This window comes from Haemorhous mexicanus, chromosome Z (assembly GCF_027477595.1).
Source record: "Haemorhous mexicanus isolate bHaeMex1 chromosome Z, bHaeMex1.pri, whole genome shotgun sequence".
In the NCBI taxonomy this organism is placed as follows: domain Eukaryota; kingdom Metazoa; phylum Chordata; class Aves; order Passeriformes; family Fringillidae; genus Haemorhous; species Haemorhous mexicanus.
This window is the reverse complement of record NC_082381.1, coordinates 13708079-13725732: the sequence shown is the minus strand read 5'-3', so window position 1 is coordinate 13725732 and position 17654 is coordinate 13708079. Positions and strand designations below refer to the sequence as shown.

At 40.1% G+C, this 17654-nt stretch overlaps 1 protein-coding gene across 1 annotated transcript; it reads left to right on the top strand.

Annotated features, from left to right (window-relative positions):
• Nucleotides 1-2629: 2629 nt before the first annotated feature.
• On the top strand, nucleotides 2630-16376 carry ARRDC3 (arrestin domain containing 3). Its single transcript, XM_059836882.1, has 8 exons — nucleotides 2630-3121; nucleotides 6371-6452; nucleotides 8960-9107; nucleotides 10348-10450; nucleotides 10830-11086; nucleotides 11486-11648; nucleotides 12454-12608; nucleotides 13996-16376. The coding sequence occupies exons 1-8, from the start codon at nucleotides 2842-2844 to the stop codon at nucleotides 14050-14052; spliced, it is 1245 nt and encodes a 414-aa protein (XP_059692865.1). The 5' UTR covers nucleotides 2630-2841; the 3' UTR covers nucleotides 14053-16376.
• Nucleotides 16377-17654: the final 1278 nt, after the last annotated feature.

The following is a 17654-nucleotide window of genomic DNA, read 5'->3' as shown; positions in this document are numbered from 1 at the left end:
AAAGACAAACAAGGGAAAGCTTGCCAGTTTCAATAAAGTATTTATAAAGTGAGGTATAATCTTTATGCCTTTATGGAGGCTGTAATATTGCCATTTTCTTGGAGCTACTGACTCCATCATCTTCATGTGTTTTGCCAGTTAAAAAAAAAAAAGGTGAATTAATTAATTTAATTAATAAATATTTTTTTAACTTTATGTGAATTTTTGTGGACTGCATCAAGCATAAGGCCTGTAAAAGGTTAGTCAAGGCTCTGGATGCATCATGTGTGTACAAAGTCTTCACTGTCTATTGCTGATCTAAGATGGAAAGACCTAATCATTTTTGCAACCAATTTTTAAAATCATGTGTCAAGATCCATAAAACTTCTAATATTTAATTAGAAGATAGCTCATTTCACAAATGCAAAAACCTAAATCCTGAAAAATAACTAATATTTGGTTAGCTAAACCTCTGAAAAAAACCCTACTAAATATTTTTGGCTACACCTCATAGTATGTTCTCCATTTAAATAAAACCAAAATTCAGGTTTTAATTTTTTTTCATTTTAAATTTTTTTGATTCTGATGGAAAGACTCCACAGAAAAATGTCAGTTTTGCAGAAATGCAGAGGCCACAGACTGGTGAAAGGCAGTGTTGGCACTTCACCATTTTTGCCACAGGGTGGCATGAAGTGTATATTTTAGGAACACAAAAGTAAAATGAATACACTAGAAGTATTAAAAAGAACAGCAGAGGCTGAATGAGTATGTGTGACTTTTGGTAGGATGTGGGAAATGCATACATACACATACATAGATTCTTCTGCAGAACTGTCAGTCTGAAGTTTAGTATGTATAAGGCATGGTTAACTAAATCAGGTCAGCCTGTTCAGGGGTCCAGATTTAAATCATTCTGACCATACAGAAAGTGTGGTGATCTAGGAGGTGGTTGGTGTCTAGTGAAAGGGGAGGTAAGACAGGGCTGTGAGGTCTCAGGGTATATACAGAGGATGATTTGCAGCAGCTTAGGAAAGTATTTTATTCTTCCTCAACAAGTGTGGAATAGGCAAATGCAAGTAGGATAATTCTCTTCCTCACCCATCTAGATCTTTAAAATATTTAAAATCCAGATGAATATCCACCGGAATAACAGATTTGTATCTTCAGCTTCCTGGAAAATACAGTTGCTCTTTCTCATGTCTGCAGATTTGTTCTTGGGTAGGTGAACATTAAGAACTAGCCCAGATCTAGTAGGACAGGAGATGTGACCCAAGCCCTGTGGATGAAAGCTGCATCCCACCTGGCTGCCAGTTTTCTCAAGTCCTATGGCAACTGGAGACCATGGACTTGTGGCCTCTGTGACTCATGGAAGACACAATCATCTTTTAAATTACAGAATAGAAGAAAAATGTGCAAATAAACACATGCAAGAGACCACCTGAGTCTGAAGGCATGAGAGGAACAGGAAAAGCACTGTCAGAAGAGGAATTAAATCACCCCTGCTTCTCTTGCAAGTATTCCTTTATGGTTGGATTTCAGGATTTTGAAGGTCTTTTCCAGCCTCAATGATTCTATGATTCTGTGAGCTAAGGAAGTATGAATGCTTACCACGAGATGGTGCAAAAGCACAGAAAGTCCTAATTTGCCCACGAGAGACTTGAACCCATTTGGCCACAAAAACGCATGAGAATATCCACCAGGCCAAGGAAAATGTGACATTTTTTTACTTGAGGATAAAACCCAGCAAGAATAGGCAAACACTTTCAAAACTTAACTGTTGGTATGAAACGTTAGCAGTGTATCTCAGTTTAGTAGCCCTGAAACACGGTGTCTTGGGGAGTGTCATCTGCCACCATCATACTTTTCACTGAAAATTTTGTGTCAGCAGGGAAGTGTGCTAGAATTAGCTAATGTAGCATTAAATAACCAAAGCCAGAGTGCTTACTAGAGAAACAGAACTAACAAAAGTAATAACAATTAAAAAAAAAAAAGCAACAGTCGGAAACGTTTCCAGGGCGGATTTGCAACAATGTAATTTGTATTACTGGGACAGCCATTGATACTGCAATAGTTAAACTTAAACGAATCAGTACCGATTTTCAAAAGTTTATAGAGAAGATTCTCACGTAGTACAATACATACTACCCCAAAAGCCAGGACTGCTTTTTATTTCTTGCCATATTTTTCTATCATTTCCTATCAAACTTTTGCTCCCTTCTTTCCCGTCTTTAGACACACACACAGAGGAAAAACAAACAAAAAAAAAAAACCAAAACAAACAAACTTAACCAAACCAACGCAAAAAAACCCCAAAGCAGCAAAATCCTACCAACCAACCAAATTCAAAGCCAACGAAACAAACCCAAAACCCAATGACCAAGAGAAGGGAGAATTTGCCAGCTCCAGAAAAGGTCTGTTAACTGAAGTAAAACTCTCATCTCTTCCAGAGGCTGGAATGCTGCCATCCTCCTTGGGGCGGCCGACTGCAGTAACAGAGCATCCACAAGCGCGGCGTCCACGCGCCCGAGCGCGGCACTCCCCGGAGGCGGCGGCGCTGCCGCGGGGCCGGGGCTGCCCCGGCGGGGCGGGGCGGCGCATGCGCACCCGCGCTTGTTTTTCACACGGCTTATAAGGCGGGGCCGGCGGCGGCGCGGCAGCGCCTTTGTGGGGAGACGCCGCGTCGGCACCAGCGCCGCCCGCGCCGGGGCCGGGGCTCCCCACCGCCCCCATGAGCCGCCTGTAGGGTCCGCGCCGCCGCACCCCTGCGCCCCAGGGGCTCGGGGTTGATTGTTTTTGGCTTCCCCCGTCCCTTTTTTTTTTTTTTTTCTTACAGTCTATTTTTGTACACTTTGCTATAAAACCATGGTGCTGGGGAAGGTGAAGAGTCTGACGATAAGCTTTGACTGTCTGAATGACAGCAATGTCCCTGTGTACTCTAGCGGGGATACAGTCTCAGGAAGGGTCAGTCTAGAAGTAACTGGGGAAATTAGAGTGAAATCCCTTAAAATCCATGCGAGGGGGCACGCTAAAGTACGTTGGACTGAATCGAGGAATGCTGGATCCAACACTGCCTATACACAGAACTACACCGAAGAAGTGGAATATTTCAACCATAAAGATATCCTGATCGGCCACGAGAGAGGTAAGGACTGCCCTTAACTGTAATGCTGCCTAATTTTTTAATGGAAAAAAAGCATGCATCTTTGTGTCACCCCGGTTTAGCCCTATATTTTAATGGGTGCATTGGAGAGCAGGACATGCCCAGGTCGTATCTTGGTGATCGAGTTAGATATAGGAGATGCATTTGCAGAGTGCCTGCAAGCAGCAGGACTCCCTTTGAAATACTTGCCCTTCAGTACAGCTATATATTAATAAGGTTTTTTTCCCGAGTGTTTTACCTTTTTTTTTTTTTCCCTCTGGTGATATTTAGTAGGATTTGCCGTTCCATGGGGAAAAAACAGCTGTAAAATCACAGCCAGATGGGCAGCGGACTTTATTGGCAGAATCCTAATTGAAACACAGTGAAAGCATAAAACCCACACTTTCTGACACGTGTGGGGTTCTGCTGATGCTGGTGGGGTGATAATATAATGAATTTTTCAGGATGGCTGATTATTGACTGATAAAAGAGTCTCCCTGGCTTATTTTGACATATCACCACCCCCACGTGTAATTTTTTCCTCATTTCAGTATTACCCTCGCCCTAGTAAAAAGCTTTCATTTCCTTGGGCTGCCCCTACACCCCTCTCGGTAACGGGGGTCACCGCGATGTAAAGATGTGTCCGAAAAGCCCTTGATGAGGAGCAAAAGGAGGGGGAGGAGAGAGAGAGGGGGGAAGTGGTGTTGCGTAATGGAAGCATCTCTCCCAAAACTGGGGAGATGAGGACCTCCTGCTCCCCACTTCCCACTCGAGCCACCGTGGTGTCCCCACCAAGTGCAGACCCCTTCCCCGGGTTGGGTGGAAGCGCAGGGCCCGGAGTTGTCTCTGTTTTTTTATTTCTTTTTCCTCCGAACTTCGCAGCCTTTGTTCGAAGCGGTTCAATCCTGTTTGGGACCGGCTTTGGAGGAGGGGGGTGGGCCGCCCGCTCCGCGCAGATTGGCCGCACGCGTCAGGTGGTGGCGATGACTTAATTCCCCAGCGCAAGAAAATAATGTTAAAAACCGGTTATGTAATTTTTTGTGCTGCTTGTCCCCCCTCCTTTTTTTTTTTTTCCCTGAGTATGCATCATATACACTGCAGCGATGCAATATTTCTCGATTTTTCTGGAAAAAATACTATATGTAATATTTGGACAATTCCGGGCGGCACCGAGCCCTTCATACAGTATACCCGAGTCCAAAGCTGTAGCAGAACTCGGGACTTTTTTTATTTGCTTCAGTCTCGTGCACACCGCTCTAAGGAGGTGACTTGCGGCTCCCACCCATCTCCTGCCACCACCTCAGTAATCACTCGCCCGCATAACTTCCCGCACCTCTGGACCGCCGGTTCCAAGAGCTTGGCGACGGGAGTCTGCGGCCAAGCAGGAGCCGCCCGTGGCGGGGGGAAGCACGCGTGGGAGCGGGTGGGACAGGGGCCCCGCGGAGCCGCTGCCGGCGGCCGCGTTTCAATGACTGCCCCGAGCGCAGACCCGCGGCCCGGCCGCGCCTCCCGCCGCCCCCTGATTGGCCGGCCGTGGTTTGTTGCCCTGTTGCTAAGGCGATGCCCGCCGCTGATTGGCGGGGCGCTGGCGGCGGGGGTGAGGGAGCAGGTTTCGTTGCCTGCCCCCGGTGGGCCGGGGCCTCTCCCCGGGGCGCTGGCTCGGCGCAAAGCGCCTCAGAGAGAGAGGGCAGGGGGATGCGCAGCCCTCCGTCTCTTCCCTGCCGGCTCCTGTCGCCGGTCCCATCACCTGAGGGGTCTAGGCCCGGCGCGGGTGGCGGAAGGGCCCGCCCTCGGTGCGCAGCCGGCGGGCGTAGCGCACGCAGCGTGTGAGAGCGGCGGGGCTGGCGGCGCTCCGCGCGCGCCGGTTCAGGCCGGTCGGCTCCTGCTCCAGCCCGCGCTGATTGACAGCTCAGCACTTGTTTATCGCGGCGTGGCGGGACTGCTGAGCTGGCAGGAAGGGGGGGGAGCCTGGCGGAGAGCAGCGCAGCCACAGCCGAAAGCAGCTCTCCCCCCCTCGGAACAAAATTAAACAAAAAATAAATCATATTTACTGGAAAAAAAAACCCAAAGGCAAAACAACAGTATAACAGTATAAAAGCCCACCCTCACGCCGATACATTGTCTCGCTTTTTCAGCACATTTTCCTGACCTATGGGAAATGTTGCGTGCTGAAGGTATATTTATTTCCGCATCTTGCTGCTAGGAGAGTTTTGGTGTTTTTTTTGCTTGTTTTGTGAATTTGGGTTTGGTTTTTTTTTTTTTTTTTTTTGTTAATTTCGGTGTTTGCACTGCAGGAAGCAGAGCATCGGCTCTTCTGTAGGACAATAGAAACTTAGAACCCTTGTGCATGCCTCCATTAATGCCTCGGAGCGTCACGCATAAGCTGTTCCCTTTCACTTTGTCTCGCTATAACCCCTTTTAAAACTCCAGCCGTTTTTATCTGCGAGGTGCTCAGTCATTTTTCGCTCAACTTTTATTCTAACCAAGTCAGCGTTTTTCCGGTTTGATGTCAGAATAAATTACAATTTTCTTGTGGCATTTGAAACTGGACAAATAATCGTGACTATAAACAAGGGTTAGCATTCCTGGCATGAAACCAGAAAGTATCTGTGCTCTGTCTGAGCGAGATCAAGTTAATCTTTTAAAGAAATGAAAGGTTTAGCTCTAGATAGCATTAATTGGGCCGCTTGCCCTTTCCTATGCCGCTGAATCAGTCGTGTGCTTTGTGGGTGTTGCTCATATACTCTTACTCCTTTCTCACACGTTTTTTTTTTGTGTGTGTGTGATTAATATCTGGACGCTGTTGCCAGGCAGGAGATACAAAGAAGCTGAATTTCTAAATTTAATCTTAAACAGCAGACTCGATTCTGTTAATGCTGGTAAAAAGCCAGCTCTAGTTTTTCTGACTAGCAACTGCAGTGGAAAGCAGCATGATTTCCTTTACAGACCTTGAATGGAGGCCTTGAAATGGCAGCAGTTGAAACTGTGTCACTGTTCAGAGGCAAGATTATATTAAAACATTAACCTCTGCTTCTCTCTAAGGCTGGCAGTCTTGCCTACTTTCTGTCAGTCAGAGGTGGCCCTGAATTCCAGCAGTTAATAACTAATGGACTGGAGACCCTTGTTCCTGAGACATCACATTCTTTGAGTGTTGTAATGTGTGAGCAAATTGCTTTTTTACTGGAAGAGAAGCCTACGCAAAGTATAACATGCGTGCAGCTGGATTAGCATGTTGGGTTTTTTCTCTTTTAGATGATGACAATTCAGAGGAAGGCCTTCACACCATCCATTCAGGAAGGCATGAATATGCATTCAGCTTCGAGCTTCCACAGACGTAAGTACCCCCTCACAGTCCTCCACACAGGGCTCTGCTGCCCACCCACCTGACCAAAACTCCTGCTGTGGGTGGAGGGGAAACCTTTTCAATGGTGTTAGGAATTGTGCTTGTAACATGCAGTAGAGAACACAGTCTCATTAAACTGAAGAGGTTGCTTTTACACTGATATACTCATCCTTTTTTTAAAAAGATTTCCACAAAAAAGGAGCTCACTGCTGCCTAATTGCTCACTTTCTTTTTACCAAGTCTTACTGACTGACTAGATATTCCAGCCTATTACCCCTTCCCAAGAGGAAGGAGAGGAATTTGAGCTGTCACTGAAGTCCTGCAGAGTGGCTGAAATACCTTCTAACTCAACCATTTACTGGAGTTATGCAGACCAGCAGAACTAGAGATAAGATCATAGTGGAATTGTTTGGGCTCAAGTCTGTAACAGATGTGGCTAGTTTACTTAGATTTCAACAAAAGAGGAGGTTGTTCTTATTCAGATAAGATGTATATGCCCAGGATGGTTATTGATATAGAAAGCCTGGGTGGAAACAAACTTAAGAATGGATGGTTAGAGTAAGAAGAATTTTCTTGCCAAATCCCATTTGGTTTAAAAAGCAAAGGCAGAGCAAGAGTAAGAGTAGAAGTTTGTTCTGGTAAGATAAAAATTGTTGCCCCATTCCTGTCTGAAATATGTAATGTAGGCACTGTGGATGTAAGATTGGACATAGTAGAGTTGGAAATATGGAAATGAGCTAAAAATACAAGTTCCAGTAAAATCAAATACACAGGAAAAGAGGGAGTATGAGTATGGATAAAAAATGAGCCTTTTGCTGTAAAAGGCAAGAAGCAGTCATTAAAATCTTGAAAGTCACTGAAAATTTGGCAGTTTTATGTGAATAAGCTCACTGCCTAATATTAAAGTTGTTTATTAGAGGTGCTGGTTTTAGCAGAATATGCAGATGGCAAACACTTTTACAGTTTCAAAGTGAACAGCACAGGACTTCTACATAGTTTCAGTAAGATTTTCTGGGAAGACCTGTGAACATGGAGATTTTAAAGACAATTCAGCATTCTGCAAAAATCTCAACAATAAGGCTAGTACTGATTTTCCCTTGAGCTTAAAGGGGCATTTAAAAAAACAACAAAAAAAAAAGGCGCCAAACCCAAAGCATTTTAAACATCAACATGAAATGCTTGACTTGAAGGGAAACAGCCATATAGCAAAAGATTACCAGCATTGGTCAAATCATTGGTTCTTTCTAAGTGCCATGAAGGAATAGCTGTTAACTCAGTTCTTAATAATACTGGAAAAACAGAGAGTGATATTAAAGGCCTGAACTTTGATGCTGCCTACTTACTTGCTATTTTGTGTCCATAGAAAATTTCCAAAACTGACTTAAACTTCAGAGCAACAGTGGAAAGATGTGCATCATCCTTACTGATTTTTCCTCTACAGAATATGGGACAGAATGAAAAATTGAAGTTTTAATTGCATTATTAGGGGGAAAAACTAAACATTTCAAATGTGCAAATAGTGAAGTCAAACCTGTAACTGAAAGAATAATTCTAGTTAAGCACTAGCATGGCTAGTATTATGTTTTGTGGAAAATACGGAAATGTTACAAATACTTTATTTTAATGCATATATAACAGTGTATTCAGAACATGGTTAAACAAAATTATTTATTTTAAAAATTACAAAAATAAAGAGAATAAGTTACAGAAGCTACTGTTAATTGGAAATAATTGTACTTTAAAGATGCCTAAAAGGCAATGTTCACAGATCTGGAAATACTACCTGCATCATCTTTCTTCCAGCTTCTGAAATAGACTTCCTTCATTTGACAAATTTCAGAGTAGTCTTCATAATTCTATATATGTGTGTGTGTGTGTATATATATATGTGTGTATATATATATATATATATACATATATATATATGTGTGTACTTTCTTAGGTATTATAAATGTTTTAAGCTGTCTCATCAGGGTAGAGAAAGATTAGAAGGTGCTCAAAATAGCCTCTCTTCAGAACTCCATGTTGTAGTATTTACTCTGCTTAAGGTGAACCTAACTATGGAAGTGCTGAGTTACAGCTAAAATTAACCTGATGTTGAGCTACTGACCAAGTAAATAATACACAATGGTTTACAGAAGGCAATATCCAAAACTATAGTTGGTTGATACTAATGGTAATTCTAAATTGGTAATCAAAAGGGCATACTTTACCCTAGATGTGGAAGTGGCCTCTTAAGCTTAAGAAAATCTGTGCTCTCCTGGCATTTTCTAGTACAATTCTTTAATTGATTCCTAAAATCTGTGAAAAACTATAGTAGGATAAATTGGAGATGATTTTTTTCTCCCATCTTTAATCTTGAATTTTTCTGAGATACTCTACATTAAGTACTACAGTGCATTAAAAATGCAGTTCTATATACTAATCACTGACTTGATCAATTGTATCATTATTAGATAGAAAGACTTTGCTCAGTTTTGACTTTGTGTCCTGCACAGACCACTTGCTACCTCATTCGAAGGCAGACATGGCAGTGTGCGCTATTGGGTGAAAGCCGAATTGCATAGGCCTTGGTTTCTACCAGTAAAATTAAAGAAGGAATTTACAGTCTTTGAACATATAGATATCAACACTCCTTCATTACTGGTAAGAATTGACAGAATTATTCATTTTTTGTTTCTGGCATAAAAAATAACAAAGTTTAATAACTGAAACAATATCCATATCTAATTTTACCTAATACCTTACCTAATACTTACTTGATACTTAGTTTCAGCCAATCTTCTAAGTATTACATTCGTTCAGCAACTCTGTAAATTCTTCCATTTTGAATGCTACATTTTCCTGTACTTGGAGTTGCTTTACTTTTAAGATACGTAAAATGGTTTTGTTAGTTTAAATTAATACTAAATTGTTAAGTGTGAGTAAGAAGGAAAATTTCAAGAACTGTTCTTCTTTGATTCTGAAGAAGGAACAGTGACACTTAAAAGAATTAGTGTGACAGACTGAAAACTTAAAAATGCAAAGTAAATAATGTACTGGTGTGCATAATTGATCATTTTCATATGGATAGCTTTCTACCAATGGGGAGAAATTATCACAATGCTCTGTAATCTTTTTCTGAAGTATCATTTCATTAAAATAATTTCAGTATCACATCTCCTTTCAATGAGGATTTGAATTCAATCAGGCCTAAAATTCCAGTTCCCCCCACTCTTCTTCAAATTCACGCCCTGTGGAGAGGGGAAAAAATTCTCAAAATCCATTGAAATAGGTTTCTTGTGTGTATGGGTGAAAAATCAGACTTGCAAGGGCACACTGGCCTTGCACAAATTCCATTAAAATCAAAAGACTCTCATTTGACTTTAATGGGCTTAGGATCAAGTCCGAAATCTTGATGTCATGTAAAATAACAAAGTCTGTTTAATACAAATGAAACAGGATCGTTTTGAAACAGGAAATAGCAGGAGTCAAGGTTACTGTACTTTACCTTAGTTACTGTTTCTGAAATACTATACTGCATAGAGATAGACATTCTAGTTTACTGGTAAATTAAAAGCTCTTCAGCAATATGGTGGGATATGTAGGCTATAAAGCCTTTCCAGAAGCTGTGCTGAATTTATTTATGTATAAAAACTTGTTTTAAATGTAACTGTAATATGAAGTGTCACAAAAAAACCCAATCTTAATGAGTATGCAATTAGGATAAAGCTTATAGTTTGCATAGTGCAATTTGCTTGAGGTTTCTTCCTCTAAATAAAACCAGATATGCTTATCTAAATGCATAGAAAGTATATAATGATTTTTTTTTTTGGTGTTGATTAGAACAGATTAAAAGATTCATGGAGCACTCTATTAAATGGACAATATTGTTTTTTTCTTGCAGTCACCCCAAGCAGGCACAAAAGAAAAAACTCTCTGTTGTTGGTTTTGTACCTCAGGCCCAATATCCTTAAGTGCCAAAATTGAAAGGAAGGGCTACACCCCAGGTACGTAACAGAAGTAATTATAGGAAATGTTTTTCCTTCCCGTTTAAAATGACAGTGTGTGCTGTTATATAAAATAAATACTTAAACTATTCTTAACATTTTGGTTTGCATTCATCTTTCTTGCTATTTTAAATGACTGATTCTGTTAGCTTGCTCTGTCTCCATATTGTTAAAGGACATCTGCTTTTATTGGGCTTGTGGATTTTTCTATTAGATTTACCTCATGGTGACCTTACTCCTGCTAGCATTAGTGGATATTGTTAAAAGTGTGGAGCATTGCTAGCAGCATCCAGTGCCTTATAACAATACACAGTATGTGGCAATTTGCTTCAGCTGCCTTGCAAATACATAGAAAAAATGAAATGTTGCTTTGTTCCAGGTGAATCAATTCAGATCTTTGCTGAGATTGAGAACTGCTCTTCCCGTGTGGTGGTGCCAAAGGCAGCCATTTACCAAACACAGGCATTTTATGCCAAAGGCAAAATGAAGGAAGTCAAACAGCTTGTTGCCAGCCTGCGTGGGGAATCCTTGTCATCTGGCAAAACAGAAACCTGGAATGGCAAGCAGTTGAAAATTCCACCTGTTTCTCCTTCAATCCTTGACTGTAGTATAATCCGTGTGGAGTATTCACTGATGGTATGTTGGGTTGTTTCATTGGAGCATGAGTAGTTTCCGTGATTCCTTGCAAATTGTTAAGAAAGCATTGTGAACTGCTAACTAGTTACAAAAAAAATACATGGCCTAGCATCAGGTGTCCTAACAAGAATTCTAAAAGTAAATTCATTTTAAGTCTTGCATGTTCAAAGGAAATGTGTTCTGAGTATGTGACATTTCCATGTGAGGACTTGTGTTAAGAGTATAGAGCTGCCTTTGTCTTGCAGGGGTATTTGTCTCCATAGGGACATTGGCTCTAAAATAAACAAAATGAAATTTCAGACATTTGTGAAAAATCACATGGCTGGAGATTTTAGTCTAATAATTAGGAAGTGCTCATTCAAACCTATTTTTAATCTATACTTTTTTATTGTTCTTTAGGTATATGTGGATATTCCTGGCGCCATGGATTTATTCCTTAATTTACCACTGGTCATTGGCACCATTCCTCTACACCCGTTTGGTAGCAGAACATCAAGTGTAAGCAGCCAGTGTAGCATGAACATGAATTGGCTTGGTCTGACACTGCCTGAAAGACCAGAAGGTAACCTGACAAAACAAGTCTGTTTCGATTTTTGTGTGCTTTATTCATTGCTGTCACGCAAACAGACACAAATTATGTTCTTCGTAATAAGGTCCATAGAAGGTCATTCTTGGATGTTTCCTTGCTACCTGCTTGCTCTACGTAGAAGAATGGAGTTCCCCTCTTTGCCTTCCTCTCTCAGGTGTACAAGCAGTGGAATGCAGGTGCTTGGAAGCTGGTACAAGTGAAAGCACAGAATGCCATTGTACCTGGGCAGAATTAATTCTGCCTCCAGTATCCCAACTGTATCCTTGGTTGTAAGTCAGGATAACCTGTCAGAGTAGCAGTTAACGTGACCTTTATCATCCTTAGTAGCCAAGACATTGTGAAAGGATAGTGTAATCATTTTCAGTGGGACTCTCTTTTGTCAGCAGAGAAGCTCTGTAGCTTCTCTCTTTTTGCATATAAACATATGGATGTTTTAATGTACAGATCCCAGACTAATTATGGGGTCCAGAGGAGTGCAATATTCTGTCATTCCTGCCTGTAACAGAAATTCAGTATTCTGAGTATGGTTTAAATTTGAAGGTGATAATTAAGCCACAATGAACAATGGTCAGTCTGCTGTTGGATTTGAGCACAGTTGTAAAATAAACTATAGCAACCTACCCTTTTTTTCATGTTCAGCAACTGTGTAAAAATCATGGAAGTAATTTATCTAAATGCTGGTGCATTTTACAATAAAAAAGTTTAATATTTATCATGTTATATGTTTTGACGTGCATAAGAACTTGTTGTTCGAACTGCGTGTGCCTTTTCCCTGCAGCACCTCCCAGCTATGCAGAAGTGGTTACGGAGGAACAACGGCAGTCCAGCCTTGCACCCTTAGGTGTTTGTGATGACTTTGAGAGAGCGCTTCCAGGACCACTGTTTGCATATATTCAGGAGTTTCGTTTTCTGCCTCCACCCCTCTATTCAGAAGTAGGTACCTCAAAATATAATTATGAATGTATGGTTTCTTTGAATTCTGTCATGTGGAATAAATGTAAGAAATTGTTTCTACTTTATGAAAACCAGGACAAATGAGCAAAAAGGTAGCTTAGTTTTAGCAAAGTGCAGGTAAATTGCATCAAAAATTTTCCAGGATTCTTCACTATTGTAATGCTTCATGGAGATTCTGAAATTGTTTTGCACTCTCTTGGCAAATTACTAAAGTAATATTGCATTATAAATGTAATACATGACATTAGTGAATACCAACATTTGAGTCTATAGATGCACAACAAACTGTTTTTCACCTCTACTCTCTAAAAGTACTCTGTATTTTCAGCTCTTTGTATGTATTACTGTTCAGAATTTCCATGCAGAGAAGATACAAAGATGTTCTTTCTGGCTCAGGTTTCTCTAAATGAACAGTTCAAACATTTCTGTCTGCAAGTTAAGTTCTGTGAAAGTCGCTCAATATGTGGGGCACAAGGTCAGGCTTCAAAACCTTCAAAAGCCATGAAGGTTTTTTCAGGGAAAAGCAGTGGTATAGGAAAAAATAAAATAGTGTCCTTTGGCTAAATCTTGCCTGGATCCACCCACTCTTGCTTGTTTCTTTTCCTCTTGAAGCACTTAATCTCCTAGTGAGTGAGTGAGTGGCATGTTTTTTGTGCCTCTTCTATAACATAAGCGTAATACAACTCTGGGGCTTTTTATTTAAGGTACCCTAAATATTTAGAAGTAAGCTTTTCCTTTGTTCTAAAAAATGTCGTTTTAAAATAACTGACCAAACTATATAGTGCCCACTTAAAATATACTTCCTATTGAGTTTTGGAGACCTAAGTTAGAGACCATGTTCTTCACTTCCATCCTTTTGTTGAAAAGAAGAGGAGATAATGATGTGGTACACATGAACTTCTGAAATATTTTATGGGTTTTTCAAGATTCATTACTTACAAATTAAGTAGAAGAACTTTTAACTAATAATTTTGTGCCTTTTTAAGTCAAATGTCTTCCAAAATTTAGTATTTTAAGTTACATGTTAAAGCAATGAGTCTGGTTGTCTTCTTACCATGCAATAAATAATTTAGAACATTTGTGCTACTATAGCAGACTTTTTATGATTTTTTTATTCCATGTTTGTGCTTATTCTTAAGCTACCATCAATGCAGTTTAAAATGTTTCACTATACTTAGTAATTTTCAATTCAAATTTTATCTAATTTTTAGAGATACTTCAGTTACCTGAGTAACTTTTGGATTGGGGATACCATTCATCTCTGACTGTCTTGGTCTTAAAAATTTTGGTGTTTGGATTGATTTATTTTCTTGCAATCAGTTCTAAAAATACCTTGGGTTGTTGTATTTTTTTCTGTTTTGTTTAGATTGATCCGAACCCAGATCAGCCAACAGATGACAGACCATCTTGTCCTTCTCGTTGAAAGAATCCATAAGAAGCTGACTTGACTTGGGTTTGGAATCATACCTGCCATGTTGAAGGTCAAGGCATCATAGTGGAGACACACTTTCAGATAAAGTGGGTTTGCTCTTGCCTATGTGGTGAATAAGTGAAAACAACCTGTGATCATGCTTTGAAGCCTACAGTAACATTGTAGGACTGCTCCACATGCTTGAAGAACTGAGCTTTCCCCCCTCCCTCTTAAATACTGGCACATACTAGGAGCAGCCTTACTAACCTACAGTCATGTGTGTCCAAACACTCAAACCACATTAAGAGAGGTTTGGCTTCCTCTTACAATTTGGAAATTTGCACATGCTTATTGCTTACATTGTGCGGTTCAGTGTCACTACAGCTTTTTCTCATTTACGCCGGACAGTTGTTACCCCTTTCTTATGTCTTGTGGTCCGCACAATAAGGAGCAAAAGAAAGCTTTGACAAAAAAGAAAGAAAGAAACAAACAAAAAACCCAACAGTAACAGACTTTGACAAATGCACTGACTTTTATTTTTTTTTAATTTAATGTAGCCTGGACTTTACCTGCGTATGCACATGCTCAGAATTGTCCTAGTAGGCTGATCATGTATCACCTCCTCAGCTTGGATCCTATTGTGGATTTATTTTACAAACATCAAATGCCTTCAAGCCAATCCTTCTTGCTGTATGTTTTGCAGCCTACTGTAGTAGATAAGCAACAGATATGGGGATAGGGAGGGAGGGTGGAGAGTTAATAGAAAGAAACTAATAGACTTCATCAAGATTGTATACTTTCTTGATTTCTTTTAAGAATTTGTTGCCTTTCTACTATTATCGCAAAGCAGCATTTTGTTACAGACTGCCTAAAAATCACTTAATCTCAGGTGAACTCATCACTTGCCAAACTGTTGGAATGCTATTTGTTTTTTTCACGTTGCACTGTTGAGTTAGTCCTTTTTTTGTGTTTGTGTTTTGTTTTTTGTTCTTTACTTGAGAGGGAGATCTGGAATAAGGACATACACAAAAGTTACCAAATCCTACTCATTCCCATTTCTCTTTCTGCATTATAAAAGAAGATGTTCAAGTTGTGAAGCTCTTAAACAAAAGGCAAATGAAAGCAGTGCCAGCAGACACCAGCTGTTTCTCAAAAGACTATTAAAAGGAAGTGGTCATACACTGTCCAGGATTCACAGACAGATCAATATCTCAAGTAGTAGGGATAGGAAGGGAAAGTAAATTTATTTTTATATATAGCTACTTAATCACCAAAAATTCTATATCTGATGAGTCTAGTAGAAAGTATATTTCAAACTGCAGGAAAAGCATCTTTTATGCTAAGAGCTCAGTTTGTGCACTTTGTATTACCTTCAGGGTTTATGATACTGTACAAGATTAGAAGTGTAATTTAAGCAAGAAAGATCAGTGTTACCAGCCATACTTAAATATGAGTTAGCTGGAAGTGCTTTGACAACTGCGTCTTCTGTGGCACTCTCAAGAGCTTTAAAACAAACAACACTGAATTATACCATGCATTCATGCAGAATACAAGAAACCGTATGGAAAGAGCACTTGCCCTTGAGTGTGCCACAGGAAAAATACTGCAATGGAGCCATTACCTGTGCTAACAAATACCAGTGCTTACATGCTAGAGATGTACAGTGAAAGTCAGCTTTGCTCTTCAGAAACCATGGAACACAGTTTCATGTGTTCATGGGACACTATTCTGGTTTTGACTATTTGAACAAATCAAGGTCTAATCCATCAAATACCTGTCTCCTTGTGCAATAAAAAAGCTCAGAAGGGAGTGGGAGAGGGGAGGCTGGTGTTTCTGCATGGTGCTCATTTTTAAAAACCTTTGCCTTGTTTTTAAGCTTCATAAATGCGACAAAATAGTAGGCTTTTCCATGAGTGGCCTTTATGAGAACATGAAAGATCATCCATGTTTCAAAAATGACAACAGGGTGATAAAATACAAATGAGTCGCGTTTTAAGTGATTCAGTTATTGGCAAGAAGGAAATGAGATGATGTTACTAGGCCAATTTTGTGGATGTCCCTTCCCTCTACCCTCTCCAACCAGACAATTTTTAAAGCTGATGGGATTGTTGGTATAAAAGGGCATTTGGTGGTTTTACTTTTTTTTCCTTTTTTGTTCTTTTTACAGACTAGGGAACAATTGCTGATATACATAGCATTAAAGTACTTACCACAATACAATGGAAAATTGCATATGAGGCAGGATTGACCAATATCATAGTAATTGACTTGGCATCTTTGTGATTAGGATGAAAAATTGTATAAGGTTATCAAATAAAGACTTCCAGTTTAAATTACTCCGAGGCGTTACTCTCCCACAAATATTGGTCTATTCTCAGCATTATAAAACTTCAGGTTCACAGTTGAAACCCAGTATTTGATAAAGAATTCTGATCTGAATTAGGAAAAAGTAAGTAAAATCCAAACATTAGAGAAACAAAGTGCAATATTAAATGTTTGCTTTATAGATTATATTCTATGCCTGTTTGTACTTTTTTTGTTTGTTTTTAGTTTTGGTGCTGAATATGTCCTTGTAGACTCTTGTTTTAAGAAAACAGTATGTGGAAAACAGTTTAATTTTTCCTATTGCTCTTCCTTGTGGAAAATAAACTTTTGTAAAAAAAAGGTTTTAAATGTTGTATCTATACATAAAACAAAAAACCACAAGTATCACATTATACAGGAACTTACTGCAGGAAAACATGTATTGCTTTCTCAAAAAGCAGAGAAAAACTATTTCTAGAACTATACTGCTGAGTACCACTGGAGTCTAGTTTTGGGATCCTGTCTCTTTAATTTATATCATGAGCTCATGGGACCAGGTCCCAGATGGGAAATGCCTTTTCAGGACTCTCTATCACATTACAGCTGCAGTGACCTTGTTCTGAGGTCTCTGATCCTTTGCCTGAGGAGGTGACACAAATTTTGGGGGAATAGGAGGAGAGAGGGGAGTGACCTCAAAGGTCTAGTTTGCAGATGGAACTTTGGCATGAAGTTTGTTGCCTCAGGGTGTAGAAGATATCCTTTGCTGTTCTGTTGGAAGTATGGAGATGTGGAAATGTGTGCCCTGTGCAGTGCTGTTGAGCCTCCCCTCTGTGCCAGCAGTGTGCCGGTGCTGCAGCATGTGCTGTATGCTGCACACAGGCATAATGGATTGTCATCGTCCTACAGGATCAGCATGTCGTTTGACCTGTGAGAAGATCAGGGGCTTGAGTGCAGGCCTGCCCTGTGCACCTTTGTTGGTGTTTGGGGTACTGGGCCACAATGTTCCCACAGTACTATGCCTTCACGTCAGTACTATATCTTCACTTCAGGGATGCAGCTGCTAACATGGGTGACATAAACATCGATCCAACACCCTACAAAATACAAACAATAGGACCTCCTCTCTAAATAGAGCATTTCTGCTTAATTTTGAGTTTGTTTTTGGTGAAGAATTCAGACAGACTTAAGAGTAAATTCCCTCCTTATTAATAACACTGTTAATAATATTTGCCTAAGTTCAGGTTATAACCAATAATGTCATTTTGTTAATCTGCTTGGAGATCTGTTACTGTGTATAACCTCTACTTGCA